Source organism: Phalacrocorax carbo, chromosome 17, assembly GCF_963921805.1.
Source record: "Phalacrocorax carbo chromosome 17, bPhaCar2.1, whole genome shotgun sequence".
Classification (NCBI taxonomy): Eukaryota; Metazoa; Chordata; class Aves; order Suliformes; family Phalacrocoracidae; genus Phalacrocorax; species Phalacrocorax carbo.
In genome coordinates, this window is record NC_087529.1 from 2,134,015 (window position 1) to 2,151,555 (window position 17,541).

General features: G+C 48.4%; 1 protein-coding gene across 6 annotated transcripts in view; it reads right to left on the bottom strand.

Moving 5' to 3' along the window:
* Positions 1–1,220: 1,220 nt before the first annotated feature.
* The window catches only part of NUFIP2 (nuclear FMR1 interacting protein 2), a 41,364-nt gene continuing 25,043 nt past the window's right edge, over positions 1,221–17,541 (bottom strand). For 4 of the 6 annotated variants that reach the window (XM_064467920.1, XM_064467919.1, XM_064467916.1 and 1 more), the window contains 3 exons: positions 15,221–16,930; positions 7,302–7,334; positions 1,221–6,702 (listed from right to left, as the gene is read on the bottom strand). In XM_064467920.1, coding sequence (XP_064323990.1) covers positions 6,650–6,702; positions 7,302–7,334; positions 15,221–16,724 — 1,590 coding nt within the window. In that variant the 5' untranslated portion in view covers positions 16,725–16,930 and the 3' untranslated portion in view covers positions 1,221–6,649. The remainder of the gene's footprint in view (positions 6,703–7,301; positions 7,335–15,220; positions 16,931–17,541) is intronic. The other 2 variants (XM_064467918.1, XM_064467917.1) reach the window with 2 other exon arrangements.

Genomic DNA, 17,541 nt, shown 5'->3' on the forward strand with positions numbered 1-17,541 from the left:
AAATTCCCTTTTTTCCCCTCCAGTAAACTCCTCCTTCGCCCTCCACATCCCCCCCGCGGCGGTCCAGGTGCGACCCATGAAGACAAGAGGTTCCGGACCTGCCCGTGCCCCGCGGCAGCACCTCGATGCGGCGAGACCTCCCCCCACTGCTCCCTAAGCCGTGGGCTTTCATGCCTCAGCCGTCGCCTTGTGGCTGGGTAGATGGCCCGGCGTCGCTTTTTTTCTCAGAAAACATCCGACTCCGGGTGCCGACGGCTCCCCGGCGCCCGAGGGCAGCTGGAGAAGGAGCCTAGGGCTCCCCAGCGCCGGGGCACGGGTGGGAAGGAGGCCGTGCAAGCGTTAATACTGCTGGTTAAGTTCACATTGGGATAAAGCATTGAAAAGATCTTTCTGCAGAGATGAGCAATTTCCTTCCATAGATTCAACTACAACCCAAAATATTAAAACCGGAGACGAGACAATAGTCGACTGAGATTTCTCTACCTTACGAGTTACTCGGGCACCTTTCCCGCACCACCAGCCGTCGAGGAAGAAGTTGAAAACCTCAGGGATTTGCACTACCCTTCCAATAGCAGCTTGAGAAAAGGAAGGAGAGAAAACAAAAAAAACAAACCCCAAAATGCACAGTGTTCTCTCGAGTTAAAGAGTTCTCCTTTGCTTGCGTTTGCATAGAAATTCCCGTAGGTCAGCACCAAGATCAGGTACGCCCTCTCCTCCACGCCGGCTCCCCGTCCCTACGCTACCCGCGGCTGGTGGCTGTGTTACCGGGGCTTCCATGTCCGCAGGGGATCTACATGGTCATGGGAAAAATAAAAGTGCATCACACATTCTTGATTTTCAGGGTTACTTATAGCAGCAGCAGCATTAATCCAAGACAATGAACAGTTGTAGATTCATTCTTAAATGCAGCAACACTTAATGAAATGTCTTCAGGGAAGGTCATAAGAGGGTCCTTCTCAAAAGGATAAAATGAAAATTAGACTATTCAATATAGACAAAAAGGAGATAAAACAAAAATTAAAGACACAATCTTATTTACATTAAAAAAACATTCTTGTTAAAATATCTTTACAACACCTAAGCAAAAAAATATGTATTTTAAGAATAAAGCAGAAACTCCTAAAGCAGTATCCATTTTTGGAACCCTTATTTAGCACCTGAGGAAAGACCGTATGGAAAGCAGACAGTTGTGGGGTTTTTTTTTTGTTGTGTTTTTGTTGTTTTGTTTTTTTTTTTAAGAAATCTGCAAGTTGTGTTTTTGCTAAACGTTCGTATGTTCGCAGTACACAAGTTTCATACCACAGAGAGAAATGAACTATTTTTTTTTTTCTTCTTTTAAGATACCCTACTCATTAATAAGGCTGTAGAAAAGGGATACTGCTATCTTACAAAATGGCTTTAGAGCTCTGGACACGTTATACGAAGCTTTCTGATTAACAGTCAAGATAAATACAGCTCAGCATCCCCTGCTGAGAGCACAGGTACGTCCCCTGCTCCCGCCCCAGGACAGGGAGCAGCCCGACGCCCCCGGCAGCCTGTCCCCGAGGGTCTCGCGCCCCGAAGCTCCCTCGCACCCCCCCAGACGGCCGCTGCTTCGGCGTCGCGCTGCTGAGCGATGCCGCTTTTGAGGATCTGGAGCGGGATGCAAGGAAGCCAGCCTTACCCTGTGGTGTAACGCGTATTGTGCAAATGTCTAAAGCTCTGTAATCTCTGGAAGGCAGCGCGTCCGGCAGCGCAGACCGAGATCTTCTGCTCCTTCGCACCAGCCCGGGTTCCTGCTTCTCAACTGCTTGCGCTAGGGTTTTTTCGCCTGGAAAAAATGCCCTTGCGGTGGCCAAAGCTAGATTTACTCTGGCTTCTTCAGCTCCTCCACCACACTAGAGTTCTTCCAGCCCCAGCCCTCCTCCTGCCTGACGCACCGGTGTGAAAATGTGTAGCAGCTTTAAGTTACGCGTAGCCTTGTTCTCTCCCCTCCTGACCTCGACCATCTCCCTTGTAAACAGCCTCTGTAAGGAACACACATCGCTATGGACGTACGTACAGAAAAGTCTTCTAGGGACGAGACTCCTGAAAGCTTCGGACACCATAGCAAGTCACTGAAAATGCTGAATCAAGAGCAAAAAACTGAACGCACAGGAAAACTACCAGCAGTTCCGACACACGCCTGTGACCGCCATCGCTCCCGCGTGTCCCCCACCGGCCACTGCTGGAAAGGACGCTATCGCCCTGCGGTAACGCTCTCTTGCAGGTGAAAGGCGCTAAGTGCACACGTGGCTGAGAGAACAACTTCCATCTCTCCTTTTTTAACCTTTTTTTCCTCGCAGGAAGCGATTTTCCTTTCGGTTTAGCTAGGCGGTTCGCCCCGCCGCTCGCTGCCAGCCTCAGCTGCCCAATAGCTGGCACACTCACGACCTAATGAGACTTGGGTTGTGTTTTTTTCCTGCATTTCAGAGAAGTTCACAGCAGCTACGAAAGGCAAACAGCGGGATTTACGGTTCAGAAAGGGCGATGGTTTGAAGTGGGTCGGCGACAGAAACCATGCCCTGGAGCTACCCACGTCGTCAAAGAGACGAGAGGTTTCTACCGATGAAAACAGGGTTTCACAGACGACTGAGGTGGGTTTAAACCAAAACCAAACTCCAACCAAACCTTGAAAGCCATCGCGTTGCCAATCCGCCGGACAGGCGGGGTGGGAGGGAGCAGAGAGGCCGAAGGTCCCCAAACCACCGTCGCTGGGAACGGGAGCACGGAACAGCTTCTAAACTGTCTCGTGGAGTGGAGGAAACACTCCCTGATCCGCCCAAGAGCGCGGATGCCGTGCTGGATCCGGCCGGCGGTACGCGCTCCAGCCCGCGCGGCACAAGACCCGCCGGCAGAGGAGGAGCGGTGCGGAAGGACCGGAGGGGAGAGGAGACAGCCCCTGCCCCTGCAGGAATTGTTATTCCAATAAATAGAAAGCCTGGCAAGGGAGCCGGAGGAAAGGGACTCGTCAGACCCGCACCGGGAACAGAAAGGGGAGAGAAAAGCCTTAACCTGAATTAGTATCTTCATAGCTAATAAAAAAATAGGTCATGATTTCACCCTTAGTGCCACTTTCCGATACTACACGTACGTAAGGGTTTCTGTTTTACAACTTTACTCAGTGTAATGAGAACAATGGCACAAATAAATACACGCTCGCTCTCCGTACGCGAGATGCTCGCACACGCACCGTCAGCTCGTCGCCCCCCGCGCACGCACAGACACCCTCGGGCGCGCACCCGGGAGAGAAGGCTGCCGCACCCCTTCCCGGGCTGTATTTGGTTTATGCTACAGTACTAATACTCTGAGTCAAACAAAAACAAAGGAAACCAAAACATAAGACTTATCAGTAACACCTCAGCATTATTTAAATGTGCTAAATTAGTCACAGCTCAATTTCAGGTTTTTTTTTTATAAGTTTACACAAAAATAATCAGAAAAACAGATTAAATCTTAAGATATTTTTAATAAGTGCTCAGTAAAGAATTGTGTGAGGACTTCGGGAGGACTGCAGACAGCGACAGGGCGAGTTATGTGACGGCACAAGGAAGTTCCTTCCGCGGTCCTGCCTGGCTCTAGGCAATAGTCTATCCCAGAAACCCCGCCTGCGCCGGCGAGCCGGAGCTCCAGGAGCTCAGAGAGAGGATTTCCTAACTGCCCAGCGCTGAGCACACGCCCTGGAGCTCACGGAGACAGACAGACAGACACACGCTTGAAGAGAGGATGGTCAGAAATACAGCGGAGAAGCTGCAGAGGGTGTTTCTGGATGGGTACCACCGGCGAGGGGCCGCGCGCAGCGAGGAAAAGCAGCAGGGGTGAACATCGGGGGCGGGGGGGAACCAACCCAACCCATCACTTGAACCGTGTTTGTTTCAGCGTTTCTTTCGCTATTTAGAAGACGGACCGGACTAGGCCAAGATGAGCGTCCTCAAATATTTAGCAAGACTCGGATCTTTCTAAACACGCAGGGTCAGATTCAGCACGGGCTATTGCTGTTCAGCTTCTGCATCGCGCCAGCCCCGACAGCGGAGCTGGGGCCGGGGGTACCAGGACAGCGCAGACCCCTGGGAAGCAAAACAGGGGTTGGTTTTGTCTTTTTTTTTTTTTTTTTTTTTTTACTCTTTTTTTTGGTCTTTTTGTCTTTTTTTTTTTTTTTTTAATGGAACCCAGCCCTTAAGGCGACAAGTGACTACACAAGGCAAATAAATACACAGCAGAGCCTTAAAGCCAGTAAAACAAACTGGAAACTTTGCTATTAGCCTTCAACTTTTCGAAAATAATAAAGAAGAAAATAAAATAGACCATTTCTTCCACCTCAATCTTCCCAGCCCCACCATCCAGTTTGTTCAACACTTTAAAGCTCAGGAACGCCCCAGCTCTTCCGCAGCGGAGCCGGACGCGATTCCGACTTTTGGCAAGCAGTTGGGAGACTCAACAGAATCAAAAATAGGAGCGTCGGAGGACTAGACGTCGGGCACATCTGTAAACATGTCATACATCTGAAAGTTACACACACCTGTGAAGGCGGTACAGTTTATAGGTGAAACAGAACTATTTGCGACTGGCCAACCACACGTTTCCGAACCTGGACTGATACAATACACGAGCACTATATAGTATTACACTACGGTATTATACTATATAGTATTTTATACATAAAATGGAGTAGGCAATCCATAGTCAAACTTTTAAGACTAAGCGTGGCAGAAAGCTAGCAATCTTACAAAAGGTACAGAATTAAGCTTCATTGTCCCACCATGAACCTAAACGTCTCATTCAGGAACAACCTTATTAAAAGAATAAAGACAATTAAAAAGCACATGCTACATACTCCTAGGTTAAAGAAAAAAAGAAAAAAAAAGTGGATAAATCTAAGCACAAGGGGTAGGCAAAAGTTCTGGGCTTATCTGCTTCCTGTAACGCCCCAGAGGGTCCAGGCTGATTTTGGGGGACACCAACCGCTGCCGAGCCCGATGCCCGGCCACGCATTAGCCAGCCTCCAGCCACATCCCCCCCGGTGAGCACTGGGTGCCTGGTGGAGCTCGGGTGGGTCAGGAAACCCATTGCTGCTGCATTGGCTGCTTGCTCTTGCACTGGACCCTGTAAAACTTTGCACTTTTTTTAAAAAAAAAAAAAACACAACAAAAAACAAGCCAGAAGAACTACCCAACCCCGAGATGATTTGGACGCGCTGCACAAGCTGCAATGGGACAGAGCGGGTTACACAGCTGGAGCCTGCAGTCTGCTCAGCCTTCTCTACCGCTGCCAGGGAGCTTCCCTGTCCTTGGGAGATTTTTAATTTTATTTTTTTTTTAATATTTTTAAATTATTATTTTCATTCCTAAGTCCTCCATTTTTGTAATAAAATATATTTTTATTAAGAGATAATTAGAAGCAGAGCCCGGAAATACACAGACTGCATTAAAATATAAAAGAGCATTTCCAACGGGCAGGTGCGGGAAGCCCAGCCATTGGCCTTCTATGGACAAATTGAAAAGGATTATTTTTTTTTTTTTCCTTTTTTCCTTTTCTTTTTTTTTTCTGATTTTTTTTTTTAAGAGAGAAAAAAAAATAATTCAAGAAGGGTGAAAGTTAGCAGAACTCAATTCCTCTTCCGTTTTCCAATGAAAATGGGAAAAAAATCCGGCACGTTTAGTGTTAGGAGACAGACAGAGCAAATATGAAGCACCTACAGTCGAAAGCAGATTTTTTTTTTTTTTTTGCTCCCAGTAATACAATGGCATTAAGCTATGGGAACAGTGGTTTTTTGTTGGTGTTTTGTTTTTTTTTTTTCCATATTAAATGCCTAAACAGATTGCTTATTTTTGCATGTTGTCTTTTAAAATGAAAGAACTCTTCAGTTGCAATAGTCCAACATGTAACCGGAGCCAGGCCAACTGTGAGGCTTCACCATGCATCCTAGAACTGCAGTGTTACCATCTTTCCCCCAGAAGAATGACGCTTTAAGACAATATCCCCAGCATAGGATTGGCTGCTTTACTCCTGGCAAAACATGCGGATTATAATTCTCTGGAAAATAAAAAAAGAAACTCTGCAAACTTCAAGGCGTTTCTCCAGCATTCAATGGAAAACAAAACTGAAAAAATAAAAACCCAAATAGGGGAGGTGGAAGGGAAAGGGGGGATGAAGGATGGTGAATCACCCCGATTTCCCTGTGATTAGTGTGTCACTACAGTCACAGAACGAGAAACAGAAACCTTGTCAAGTGGAAATGCCTCTCCAGTGGGCTGCTGCTGCCCGTGTAGACGACAGCAGAAACTTTAGAACCGGGCTTGTAAATCGAGTCTGTATTCGTTAATCACTTGCATTCACTCTTTAAACAAAAACAAAACAAAAAAAAAGGAAAAAAATCTATTCAGTACCGGAGATTAAATAATCACGTGTGTAGTCTCGTTGAAATAAATTTTCAGATTCCTTAAGAAGTCTAATTACTTTCAGTTGCCATTTTTAAATAACTATATATATATTTGTATATATTATCCTGTGATTCTAGTTATGGTTCCTCTGCTGCACTGAAGATTTAGAAGGAGCATAAAAGCCTTTTGTCCCCCACGAACAGCACAAATGCTGCAGAAAGGTTATAACAGGCAGTCTCGTCTTGCTACCTTCATTGATCCGGGCGATCCATGGCTTCGTCGTAAGTGATTATCCTTTTGGGATCTATAAAAAAAAAAAAAAAAGCAGAATCCCAAGTTTTCAACAAGCTCCTTTCAGGACCCGTGGCTGAAGCCACTTCCCAAGAGACCTGCTCGGTAGCGGCCCGTTAGCAACCCCTCCGCAGGGCCCGAGCGGCACCGCGTCGGGAGCCCCGCGTGACCCTAACAGCGCAGCGCCCGCTCCCCGCGTCACGCCCCGGGCAGCCGCGCCGCAAGGAGCACGCGAGTCTCCACTTACTGCCCGTCTCACAAGCTAGGACATCGTCACCGGTGAAGCGCGGGGACGCACCAGAATTTAGAACTTATTCTTGGGTGCGACGCCCAACGCCAGAAATAGAAAGCAATTATTGTACGCACACAGGGAAGACTTGTTAAATCTAATTTGATGCTGGATTTCTTTCTCTTTTAGAGACTCTGCTTCCCTCCGAACACCCCATTATGGCACAGCTTACTGCCCCGACTTTTAAGCGATCCAAACCACAGATAAACTCAGACTACGAACAGCAAGTGCTGAAGAACTCCGGACACCGGGACAACCCGCTCTCAACACCCACCCCAACAGACAGAGCAATTCGGTTTATTTATTCCTTCCAATATCCTTACCTTGCTTCTGCAAATTCCAAACCGATTCCATTTCTGTGGAGGCAAAACGAGAAGACCACTGTTATTATGCAGATTTATGCCGCCATCAGAGACAACTCCAAACATGCTTTAGTTTTCCGAGCGTGGCAAGACACCACCGCGGTTGTGCCGAGGCTTTCGCACAAAGCCAACCCCATCCAGCCCAGCCCCAACCAGGCCCCCAGGACTGCACGAATTGATGTGAACGATCCAGCAATAAAAGGCAGAGAAATGGCTGTACCATGGTCTTAAGGGTCAGACGGCCAAACCCAGCATCAGAAACATCATCGCCATTCTCCGCTCCTACAAATCACAATCTAACCTTGGGCTTCACTACTCGTGCCTCCAACGCTGCTTCCCACATCGCAGCCTCAACAAGTAGCCTGCAGAAATCATTTTTACGAGTTGACGACGCTTGATCTCTGTGAAATCAGAACCGCTGGACAAAGCAAGCTCCTCGTGGTTCGCAGCATGCATCTGCTGAAGCACACCGTGCCGAGATTCCTCTAATATCACTGCAAAACTGCCGCCAACATCCGAGAACAAGGTGCAATGCTCCAGATAGCCGGCTGCCTTCCCCCACCTTACCTCTACAACCCTAAAGACAAACCAACCCTCCCCAATCCTCACTGGAAGAGCACATGCTTTTGTTTACCTAAGAAATAACAGTTAAAGTTAAATGCTCTTTTCATTCACATGAATAAACAGAAGGCTCTTCCCCTTAAAATAGCCAGCAAATGAAGTCACATCTTTAGAGACCTATTCAAAATAACTACGTTAAGCCACTACCAAGTTGGAATTTTGTGAGCTAGAATATTTGTAAAGACAGTAAGTGTACCCTGCACCCAAGTTTAAGAGACAAAATTACTGCAAAGGAGCATTTAGTGGGAACACAACCTGCAGGAACCATCTTTCAAGTCTCCCTTCTGCCAGAAAGGAGGGTGGCAGGACCTTGGTAGCAGAGAATGGCAAGGGATTAAGCTGCACGGTACGGGCAGTAAAGCACAAAACAAGGCAGTAAGTAAACTAACCGGCATGGGAAAGGAAGAAGAAAAAGCCCTACAGAACTCATGGCCTCAGCACGATGTGTGCCAAGTGTCACCTCGATCAATCGCCTGCATGTTCGCGTCCCTTCTCCAACCCCTCATCTGTCCTTTGTCCGCTACAATCTCAAGCTCCCCGGGGCAGGAAATTGCATGCAAATAAATATTGCCAGCCCTCTCTGCACAATTAAATCTTTTGTAAGGAAGGTCCTGACAAAATTTTATGAGGTCTGTTATTTTTGCGTCATGACAGTAACAGCAATGCTTTGCACGTTCATTAAAGGGGAACCCTAAGGGCTTTGGGAATCGTAACCAGCCCTGAACATCCCCAGGGGTATAAGCAACCTAGCAAGGGACTACCTCCCTCATCCGCCCCATGCAGATTCCCCAGAAGAAAAATGAACCAGCTACTAAAATTACCTCCTGCAGAGCTAGTTTTCCATTCAGTGAAGTTAGATACATCATCTCCTGACGGCTAAAGAACATCGCCTATTTTAACAGCTTTTCCCGAAGGCTGGGGACAGGAAACTACTCTCAGGTTGTTGGTTCCTCCACGTTAGAACAACGTTCGAGCATCAAATACAAGGGAGAGGCTGGAGCGCTGCCTGCTACCGCATCTCCGTGCAAGAGACCATGCTTGCTTCTGTACTTCCATTTGGTCCCAACTTCACTGGGCACCACAAGAACATGAACTGCTTGTACTACGACGTGCCTGACAGCGAGATACTATCAAAACCACACCAACACGCTTTCAAGTTGTCAAAAATCAGTTGTTTTTTAAAAAACCAAACCCTAACAAACCAACACTCAAACTCCTCAAACTTTTCAGACTTCAATCCTCCTTCTCCTTCTTCAGAAAAAGAGGCAGGGAAGAGGGCGGCGTAGAGTGTCCTGTAAATCCCGAACACCTGGACGCACAGCCTGACAAAGCTACAAAACCAGAGACAGTTGGCAAACTGGATGCGACATCGACTGTTACTGAACATCATCTGCCAGAGGAGCAAGAGCGAGGTCCTCCCCTCTACCTGGCCAGCAGCATGTGGACATGAGATAGCACAGGTTAAGCACATTGACCAACTGAAACAACTTTGCAGAGGAAGAAAATAAGTCTTGGGCTAACTGCAACACAAAACTAGGAAAAAAAGAAAAGGTTTTCCTTCAGTCTTAAGATGGAATTTTATGATTTATTCTGCTTTACTTGGCCATACATTAGAGCAAGTTTTCCTCCCGGTTCTGGATTGGTTGCAGGCTGTGGTCACCTACAACCGTCACAAGGTGCTGTGACAAGTGCCATGACCGCTCCAGCAGCGGTTGGACAGACGTCAGTGACCGACGTGGGGGACGGGCAGCTCAGCAGAGCCACCGCGGCACGCCTGGCTCCAGCTGACCAGGGCAGCACGCATAGAGACGCAGGGTGGGAGAGGCGGCAGCCCCCACGAGTGGCTCATGTAAGAGGCACCAAGCCTGCTCTCAGCCCTGCTCCCTTGGGCTCAAGGAGCTCTTTTCTTGAGCCCACTTTCCCTGGATAAAGCTTCCAGGGCGAGTTCCAGCATGGATTCTTACAATCGCTCGCCCCCGCACGGGAAAAGGGCTATCCTCACCACATGCACCTCCCAGATACGGACCCAGAACCTCGCACTGCAGCTTGCCAAAGCAGAAGGTGGTGACAGTTGGACTTGATGATCCTAGAGGTCTTTTCCAACCGTAATGGTTCAGGGGCCACCATTCCCAAAAGAGGACACGTGGCCAGGGAAATTGCACTCTTCCTTCTCAGTGGACTCCAACCCAGCCGGAGCAAATGCCATCGGCAAACCCTTGCACAACCCAGCATCAAAGCCAGCCCTGCTCCGAGCCAGGGGCAGAACTAGGTCACCTCCTGAGCCCCTTCCAACCTCACGTTTTCCAGAATTTTTTACAATTAGCCAGCCTCTCCACAGCCCTCCGGCTCACGGGTTGCTGAGAAATTGCCGACAGCCCCAGCCACATCCACCTAACGAGCTCCAGGGAGAGGAACCATTTTTTCTGGGGACTATCACTGAAACAAAGGGTCGGTGGAGGAAGGCTTTGATCTCAGGAACAGACTAAGGCACGCTCTGGTGTATTGCGGTGAGATTCCTCATAGGTCAATAAACTTTATAGCAGGACTGGCACATAACCTTGGAGGGGAAAGAAGTCTTTCTGTGATAACTAGTTAAGACAGGCACTTCTATACACATTTCCCTTGCTAGAGAGGCTGCCCCTGCAAAAAGCAGCATCTGCATGATGCCACAGTACTAGTCCTTTGTTCCTAAAAAAATCTAACCTATAAACTGACAATTGTCCCTAAAATGAAGCGCTAAAAAAAAAAAAAAAAGAGAAATAGCAGAGAGGGACCATCCTCATCTGATTTTTCTGTTTCTATCTGCAGGACACAACGACTGAGTTAAGGGATTGCCCTGGAAACAAAGCAAAGACTGGAAGTTCAATGCTCTGGAGACTCATCCTGACAACTGGAAAAAGCAGAGACTTGAATTAAATCAGCTTTTGCCCCACAGCTCAGGCCCACAAGACCATAAGCACCAGACTGAGATCTCACCCCCTCCCACCAAGGGGGATGGGAAACCAAGGCTTTTTATTTTTTTCCTCTCCTGATGTAAAGGATGAAAATTGCTGAATTCACAGCTCTGCCATTTCTTCTGACCCAGTTCACCGTTCCGGCGAATGCCACTCCAGGCTGGCCCACGGTGCCTTGCTCCATTTTCCATGCTGCTTTTCTGCGCTTTCACGCGAGCAGAGGTGCTGGCGCAACTGCGACGCGGAGAAGGGGCAAAGCAGCAGCACAGGCAGAAACTTAGGGGCAAGGCAGAAGAGGGAAACGCTGCAGCTTCCTCTCCCCCACCTCTGTGGTCTTTGCTACTGTGCAGCTGAACTGGAGACCTCGGTTATTTGCTTTTTAGCTAGGGAAGCTCAGCAGTTTGCTTGTCCCAACACAAAGCTTGCCATATGAGCCCGGTGTTAGTGACAGCCAGCCTGGCCTGGAAGAATGCAACTGCCCAAACGTGACGGGATTCCGCAAAGCGTCGACAACCCTTCCGATACGAAACGCTTCACCCAGCTGTCTTTGGAAGGAGTATTAAAGCAGTAAGAAGATACTGATTTCAACAGAAGTAAAGCTGAGATACACCCAGCTTCCTCTTTTGAAGGACCAAAGAAATCTGTGCGGACCAGTTTTACCTCGAAAAAGGTGAGGATTTTGGCAATGCCACACCGAGGCAGAGGTTCAGTTCTCACCCAGATAGGGAGAGCGTCCCTAAGCGAGAGCATCACTCCTTCCTGCCCCCCATACTAAGCTACCATCCCCATCTCCAGCCACAAGAACAGTAGGCCCAGCAGCGCTCGACTAAATCAGGCCTACCTTGCTAAATCGGGTATGTCACCCGCGAGTGTTTCGAGGCACCATCGCAAGCACTGAGCGGCACGAGCTGTCAATGAAGGCAGCCACGTTGAAGGATCGTGTTTTACAGTCAAGCAGATCAGACGATCGAAGGAGCCTTTCTGCCCTTTAAAAAGGGGGAAGAAAAAAGCCAGGCATAGAGCGGGGACACAGGGGAAACCAGCAGGAAAAGCATCCAAGAGAAGAGCAGGGGGGTGTATCGTCAGCCCTGCCAGCCTGTTCCCGCTGCCTTGACTTCTGGGGGAAAAGGAATCTGGGCACACACAAATGAGCACAGCCTCCTCCGCCGAGACCTCGCTCCCTCCGCAGGCAGCCAGCCTCACACCCCAGCACAGCCTTGCCAGCACACACGCTGCTGCGGTGGTTTGAACGGGGTTGCTGCACCAGAGCCAGCCCACCCTGTGCGTTACCTCCTCCGTCCGTCCTTTCCCAGGGAAGCTGTGAAGCAGTTACAGTCTATAGTGCCCCTTGCAACCACCAGGCAAACCGTGACCAGGAAAGCCTGGTTTGCTGGAACAAAGCTACCGAGTAAGCTGGAGGCTTTCCCATAACCTATTTACAGTCCAAGATGAGGATCCACATAACCCGATCACAGCTACACACACAAACAAGGGTGCAAGCTTGCGACAGACGGGTCGAAGGACTGCAACGGGCTAGAGCCTGTTCCTTGCTGCAACACCCAAAGCTTCATCCTTGCGCCACGGGTACCTTGCACTGAACTACTGCGTATGGAAGAGCTCAGGGTAGGGACCCCACCAGTGCTCCACGCTCACCCCTGCCCTTGCCCCACAATCGTCCCTCTTTGCGGCCGTCCATAACCCCAGGGGCAGGGCAGATTCGAAGATCAAACTGTCTTTTGCTCAAAAGCAAACAGATCAATCTGAAGAGGGAGAAGTTCACCCTCCTCTCGAAATCAAAACCAAACAATCTGAGGATCCAGCTGTCCAGAACACCCTAACACTGGCCCCGGCAAACCCACACACTGTCCCGAGCGGGGAGGAGGGGAAGGCAGCTTGTGAAAAATAAGCAAGTGAAACTATTCCTTTCCTATTGCAGAGGAACTCGTTGGCCAGGAGTAGGACCTCAGGAAAACAGCCCAAGATAAACGGAGCGAACAGTGTGGGAATTAACCGCTACACTGCCGACCTGCAAACACGCCCTGGCAGCTCCGTTTCCTCAACATTTGCAGTGCGCCGTGCCACAGGAGCTCACCCACAGGGCTCTGGCTGCAGGACCACCGCCGTGAAAGGGGACAGCGTTTTGTACCTGCTTGGGGCAGAGGAAGGCACCATTCCTCCCCCTTAACCCAACTCACCCCAACAGACCTGAACACACACAGAAACGCAACACCGAGCATCATCACGGGAACACCCACTAAAACCTGGACTGATCTCCTGCTTTGTAAACCATCCATAACACTTGGAGACTAGAAGACAGACAAGCTCAAGCTGTTTGGAGCACCCATATTGCTGCATTAATGACAACATTGATGAGAAACATCCATCATCTTTCACCCCTAAGTAACACCTTGAAGTTGGCACAAACACAGCCTGAGAAGTAAATCAGCAGAGAGGAGTGGTGGGGCTGGCACCCATTTCCCCAGGGCACCCCGAGGGTGCTTGCTGGGGATGCTCAAAGCAAGAGCATTCACACCTAGAAGCATGGAAAGAGCAGAAAATGGTATTTTAAAGACTGCTTTAGGTGCCCATTCTTGCCACTGAATGTAATTAACTCCTGTGTTTAGAAGAACTAAAGGCAGCCAGGCTTTGAAGTTAACACCTCCTTAAGAGGACATGGGAAGGGAGTGTTCTTTATTTTCCTGTTGTTACTATTGTTTTACTGGGGTCTGTCTTTCACACAGCTCGTGAGAAAGGGAGAGCTGAAGAGTCTTGCCGTGGCTTTTCTACAAGAAAGTTGAGGCTGACCAAAACAAAACTTAAGGGTTAGGAAAATCTGCGACTCTTAAGAGGCGGGCTGCCCCTTCTACACCGCGCTACACTTCCTGGTACCCCCATTTTCTGATGAGAAAGTGGGATTTAGGCTGCAGGCAGACACAAGAAATGGGAACAGAAAGCTTGCTTTAGTACTGGAATAGGTTGAGCAGCGGGGAGAGAACGAAGACCCAGATAAAATCGATTTATGAACGCTGCTCTCAAGAATACTAGAGCTTAAAATGTTAACATTGTGAGAGTGTTATGACCTGGAAAAAATATTTGGCGTTCTTATTTTAAAATGACTGGGCTTACTAAAGAAAGCATTCTAAGTTTCCGTATGCTACACAAAGAGTTTGCGAACAGGTAATTTAAGAACTTCGCAGCGGATCAAAACACAGCAAATTTGCCAACGCCACCCAAATACCAGCCCCTCTGCAGGGGGGAGCGAGACATTACCCACACAGGTATGTGGAACAGTAAACCCAAAATGGACAACCTCCTTTTTCCCTTCTGGTAGGTGGATGCTGGGGGAGGGAAAGGGGGTTGAATAAAAAATAAGGAACTGCCCCTGTGTTGTAGGTAAGCAACACCGCGGCAAAAGGGAACGCACAGCCCGGCTCCCGCCAACGCTGAGCCAGGACTAAAAGCCAAGAGCTGCCACAGGACCTCAGCGCTTCTGGGGCCGAGGCTGAAGCAGCAAGCAAGCCGTTCCACAGGCTTCCCTCTCTTCATTCCCTGTTTATAGCATCTGTGTTATGTTTTGAGTCATTTCAGTCTCAAAAAAAAAAGCCCAGGAAAAAAAGGAGCTGGGCTACAAAGGACTCCATGAAAGCAACAACATAAGATTTGGCCTACAAGGACAACGCGAGAACCCAGTCTGGCACTTACAGAAGAGCTGATAAGCAGAGATGCATCTTGCTGTCACCTCAACACTCGAGAAGGGCAGGGGAGAAGTGTGTGTGCAGGGTTTGTTAAAACACAAATTAAAATAAGCACACCATGAAAAGCCTAGAAGTATTTCTTTTCTTCCTTCAAAGCTATGATTTCATGGCCTGACATGCCCAGGGGAGAAGCTGCAACACTTTGGTGGCAGAGGTGTGAGCACAGCTTTCGGTGCCCGAATATCACCTGGTAAAGCTGGAATGGAGCAGGTGAACCTCCCCATCTAACTCCTTCCGATGCCGAGAAGCTTAGGAGGACCTGCTAGCTCCAAAGGAATGAAAATGTAACACACACTAGCTATTATCCCTATGAACATCACTTACGCTTGTCTGGAGGAATGGGGAAACAACTACCTCTTGATGTTAATTAAATAACCGTTTGAATAACCTTCCCAAACCGCTACTGCCATTAGAGATAGGAAAGCAAAAAGCTCCATTTCAAAACGGTCAAAATTGCTGTAAGGAATAGATCATGTTAGAATATTGCACTTAAAATAATTAAGGAAAAAAAAAAAAGAGAATGCCCTTAGGCAGCAAGTTAAGCCATTACCTTTAGTGTGATATAGAATAGCAGCCCTCAGGTCAAAAGAACCCCAGCTATCTTTCCTTTCTAGGCCTCTCTGGTACCCCTGTTCTTTGGCGGAGGCTAGCAAATTGTTCGTAGGAGAGGCCAGAGGATTCTCTATTTCATAGTCTTTTGAAAGAAACACTAAAGCACCTTGGCTACCGGTGTCTGCCTTTTGTAGGTCACCTGTGTGATGCAACTCCAAAGCTAAGACACCACCCTCAACAGCAGTCCCAGGCTTAAGAATAGCACTAAGAATTTGAGGGCTAGTCCGTTTATCCAGCTCATAAGCCTTAGGAAACACAGGTTGTTCAGTTCCTGAGGGAATGATTTCAGCACACTGTGAAACCAAAGTGGCAGGATATTCCCCTTGAAATGTCACTTCCATTAACTGATTATCTGCAGATTTCCCCACAACAGTTTCGGGTCCAGCGCTGGGCTCGTTTATGAAAGACAAGCCCCACTGATTCTGGAAGATATCTCCCAGGTTCTGCTGATTCGTCTGCGATGGGAAGTCGACTTGCGCTGTACCCATAAGCACAGTTTGCATATTTGAAGGGTAGATAAAAAGGCTAGATTTCTTTTGTTCGAGAGCTGTTGAAGTTGTACTCATGTCCTGGGGTACTGACTCGGAGGAGGCTGATGGTACAGTACTAGCAGCAGTTGAGAGCAGTGGCTGGGTCCCTGGAGAATACACGCTTCCATCAGTCCCTGCTAGGATTGGCCCATTCGAGAAGCTAGCAGAAGTCACAGATTTCATAGCAGACATGGGGACTTGGGACAGTCGACTTGATGTTTGGGCCTGAGTTTCCCCGGCAGATGACGAAGATGACGATGATGACGTGGATGGGGTCTGAGCTGCTTTGTTGAGGTTTTCTTTGACTTTACTTGCATAACTTATTTTGGGAACTATTTTAGCACTGCTATTGTCCACTGGAAAAACTGGGGGTGGCTTAAATAAGGTCCATGAGTCCTCTTTAGATGTAGCTGACGATGCGTGCTTCCCTTTGGGCCGGTCATCAAACTTCTTGCTGCTAATCCCAGGTTTGGCATCAGAGTTTTTTCGCTGTACATCCCCAAGCCCAGGCTTTCCCCGGCCTGCTCCACCAGCCCCAGCCTCGTATTTCCAAACAGGCTTAGTATTTTCAATTCGGTTCCCCTTTTGTTCGCTATAATCAGGCTTGAAACTCTCAAGTTCCTGTTTTAAGGTTGGTGCGCTGACCTCCTGTTGCATTATTTTGTCCTGTACTAGATTCAAGTTCTCACAACCCTTGGCACTGTTGCGCCTGCCTTTCCGTTTTTTAGGTGTAGTATATCCACTCTCGGAGCCACTACCATCATTGTCGGCCCCTTTGCCTACGTAGCCATTCGTGATATAGCTAGAATTATTGGTTACCACACCATTTGGAATAGACACTCCCTCTGGCTTGTCTGAGGACTGGCTTTCTCTAAGTTTATTTTCGTAGGACTTCTCATTCTTTTTGTCCATGCTATTTTTCTGAATGAAGTTCTTGGGTTTGATTCCAGCCTTCCCCAAAGCACTGGCCTTCACAGTCTGCTTTGGGGTCACGTTAGTGTCTACGAGCTGCTGGCTGCCATTGGGTACCCTGGATCCTGGGGCGGTGGGTTCATCAGAGCACAGGCCCTTTAATGACACTTCTCTTTCTCCTGCGTTACCATTTAGCTCTCCGTAGCCTAGAAGAAAGCCAAAAACAACAAAAGGCAAGAGTTAGAATGTGAAATGTTAAACTTCTGATTGCAGAAAGCTGTAATCAGTCCCAAACATATCCAGTTTCCTCAAGCAGACATTTTAAAATAGGAAAACATCTCGTCTCCGGCATAAAAAAGCACATGCTGGAAGCCACGGCAAGAGGGGTTAAGCCAAAAGTACCAGCAGCTACTGACTCTCACGTATGAGAGGGTGATGTATAGACAACAAAGCAAAGCGAAAGTATACACAGGTACTAAGGAAAATATATTGTACTAAAGATCACTAGCAAGCTGAGAGCTATTTCATCAGCAACAACTTCCAGGGGATGCAGAGGGAAAAAAGGTTAATTCCCAGGATGCTTCAAGACAGAGGGATCCGCTGCCTTCGCTACAGGATCTGTGGCAGTTCAGAATCCATACTGTGAGCAAGGGCCAGTACCTTGGCCTATCATCTATCATCATCTATCCATCCTATCATCTCCATCAGCTGCCAGACCTGCAACCCCAGCAGCCCTCCTTCCCACCCTCCTCCCAAACACCATCTCCAGATGGGGGGGGGATGGACGGGATGGAACAACCAGAAAATGGGGGAAAAA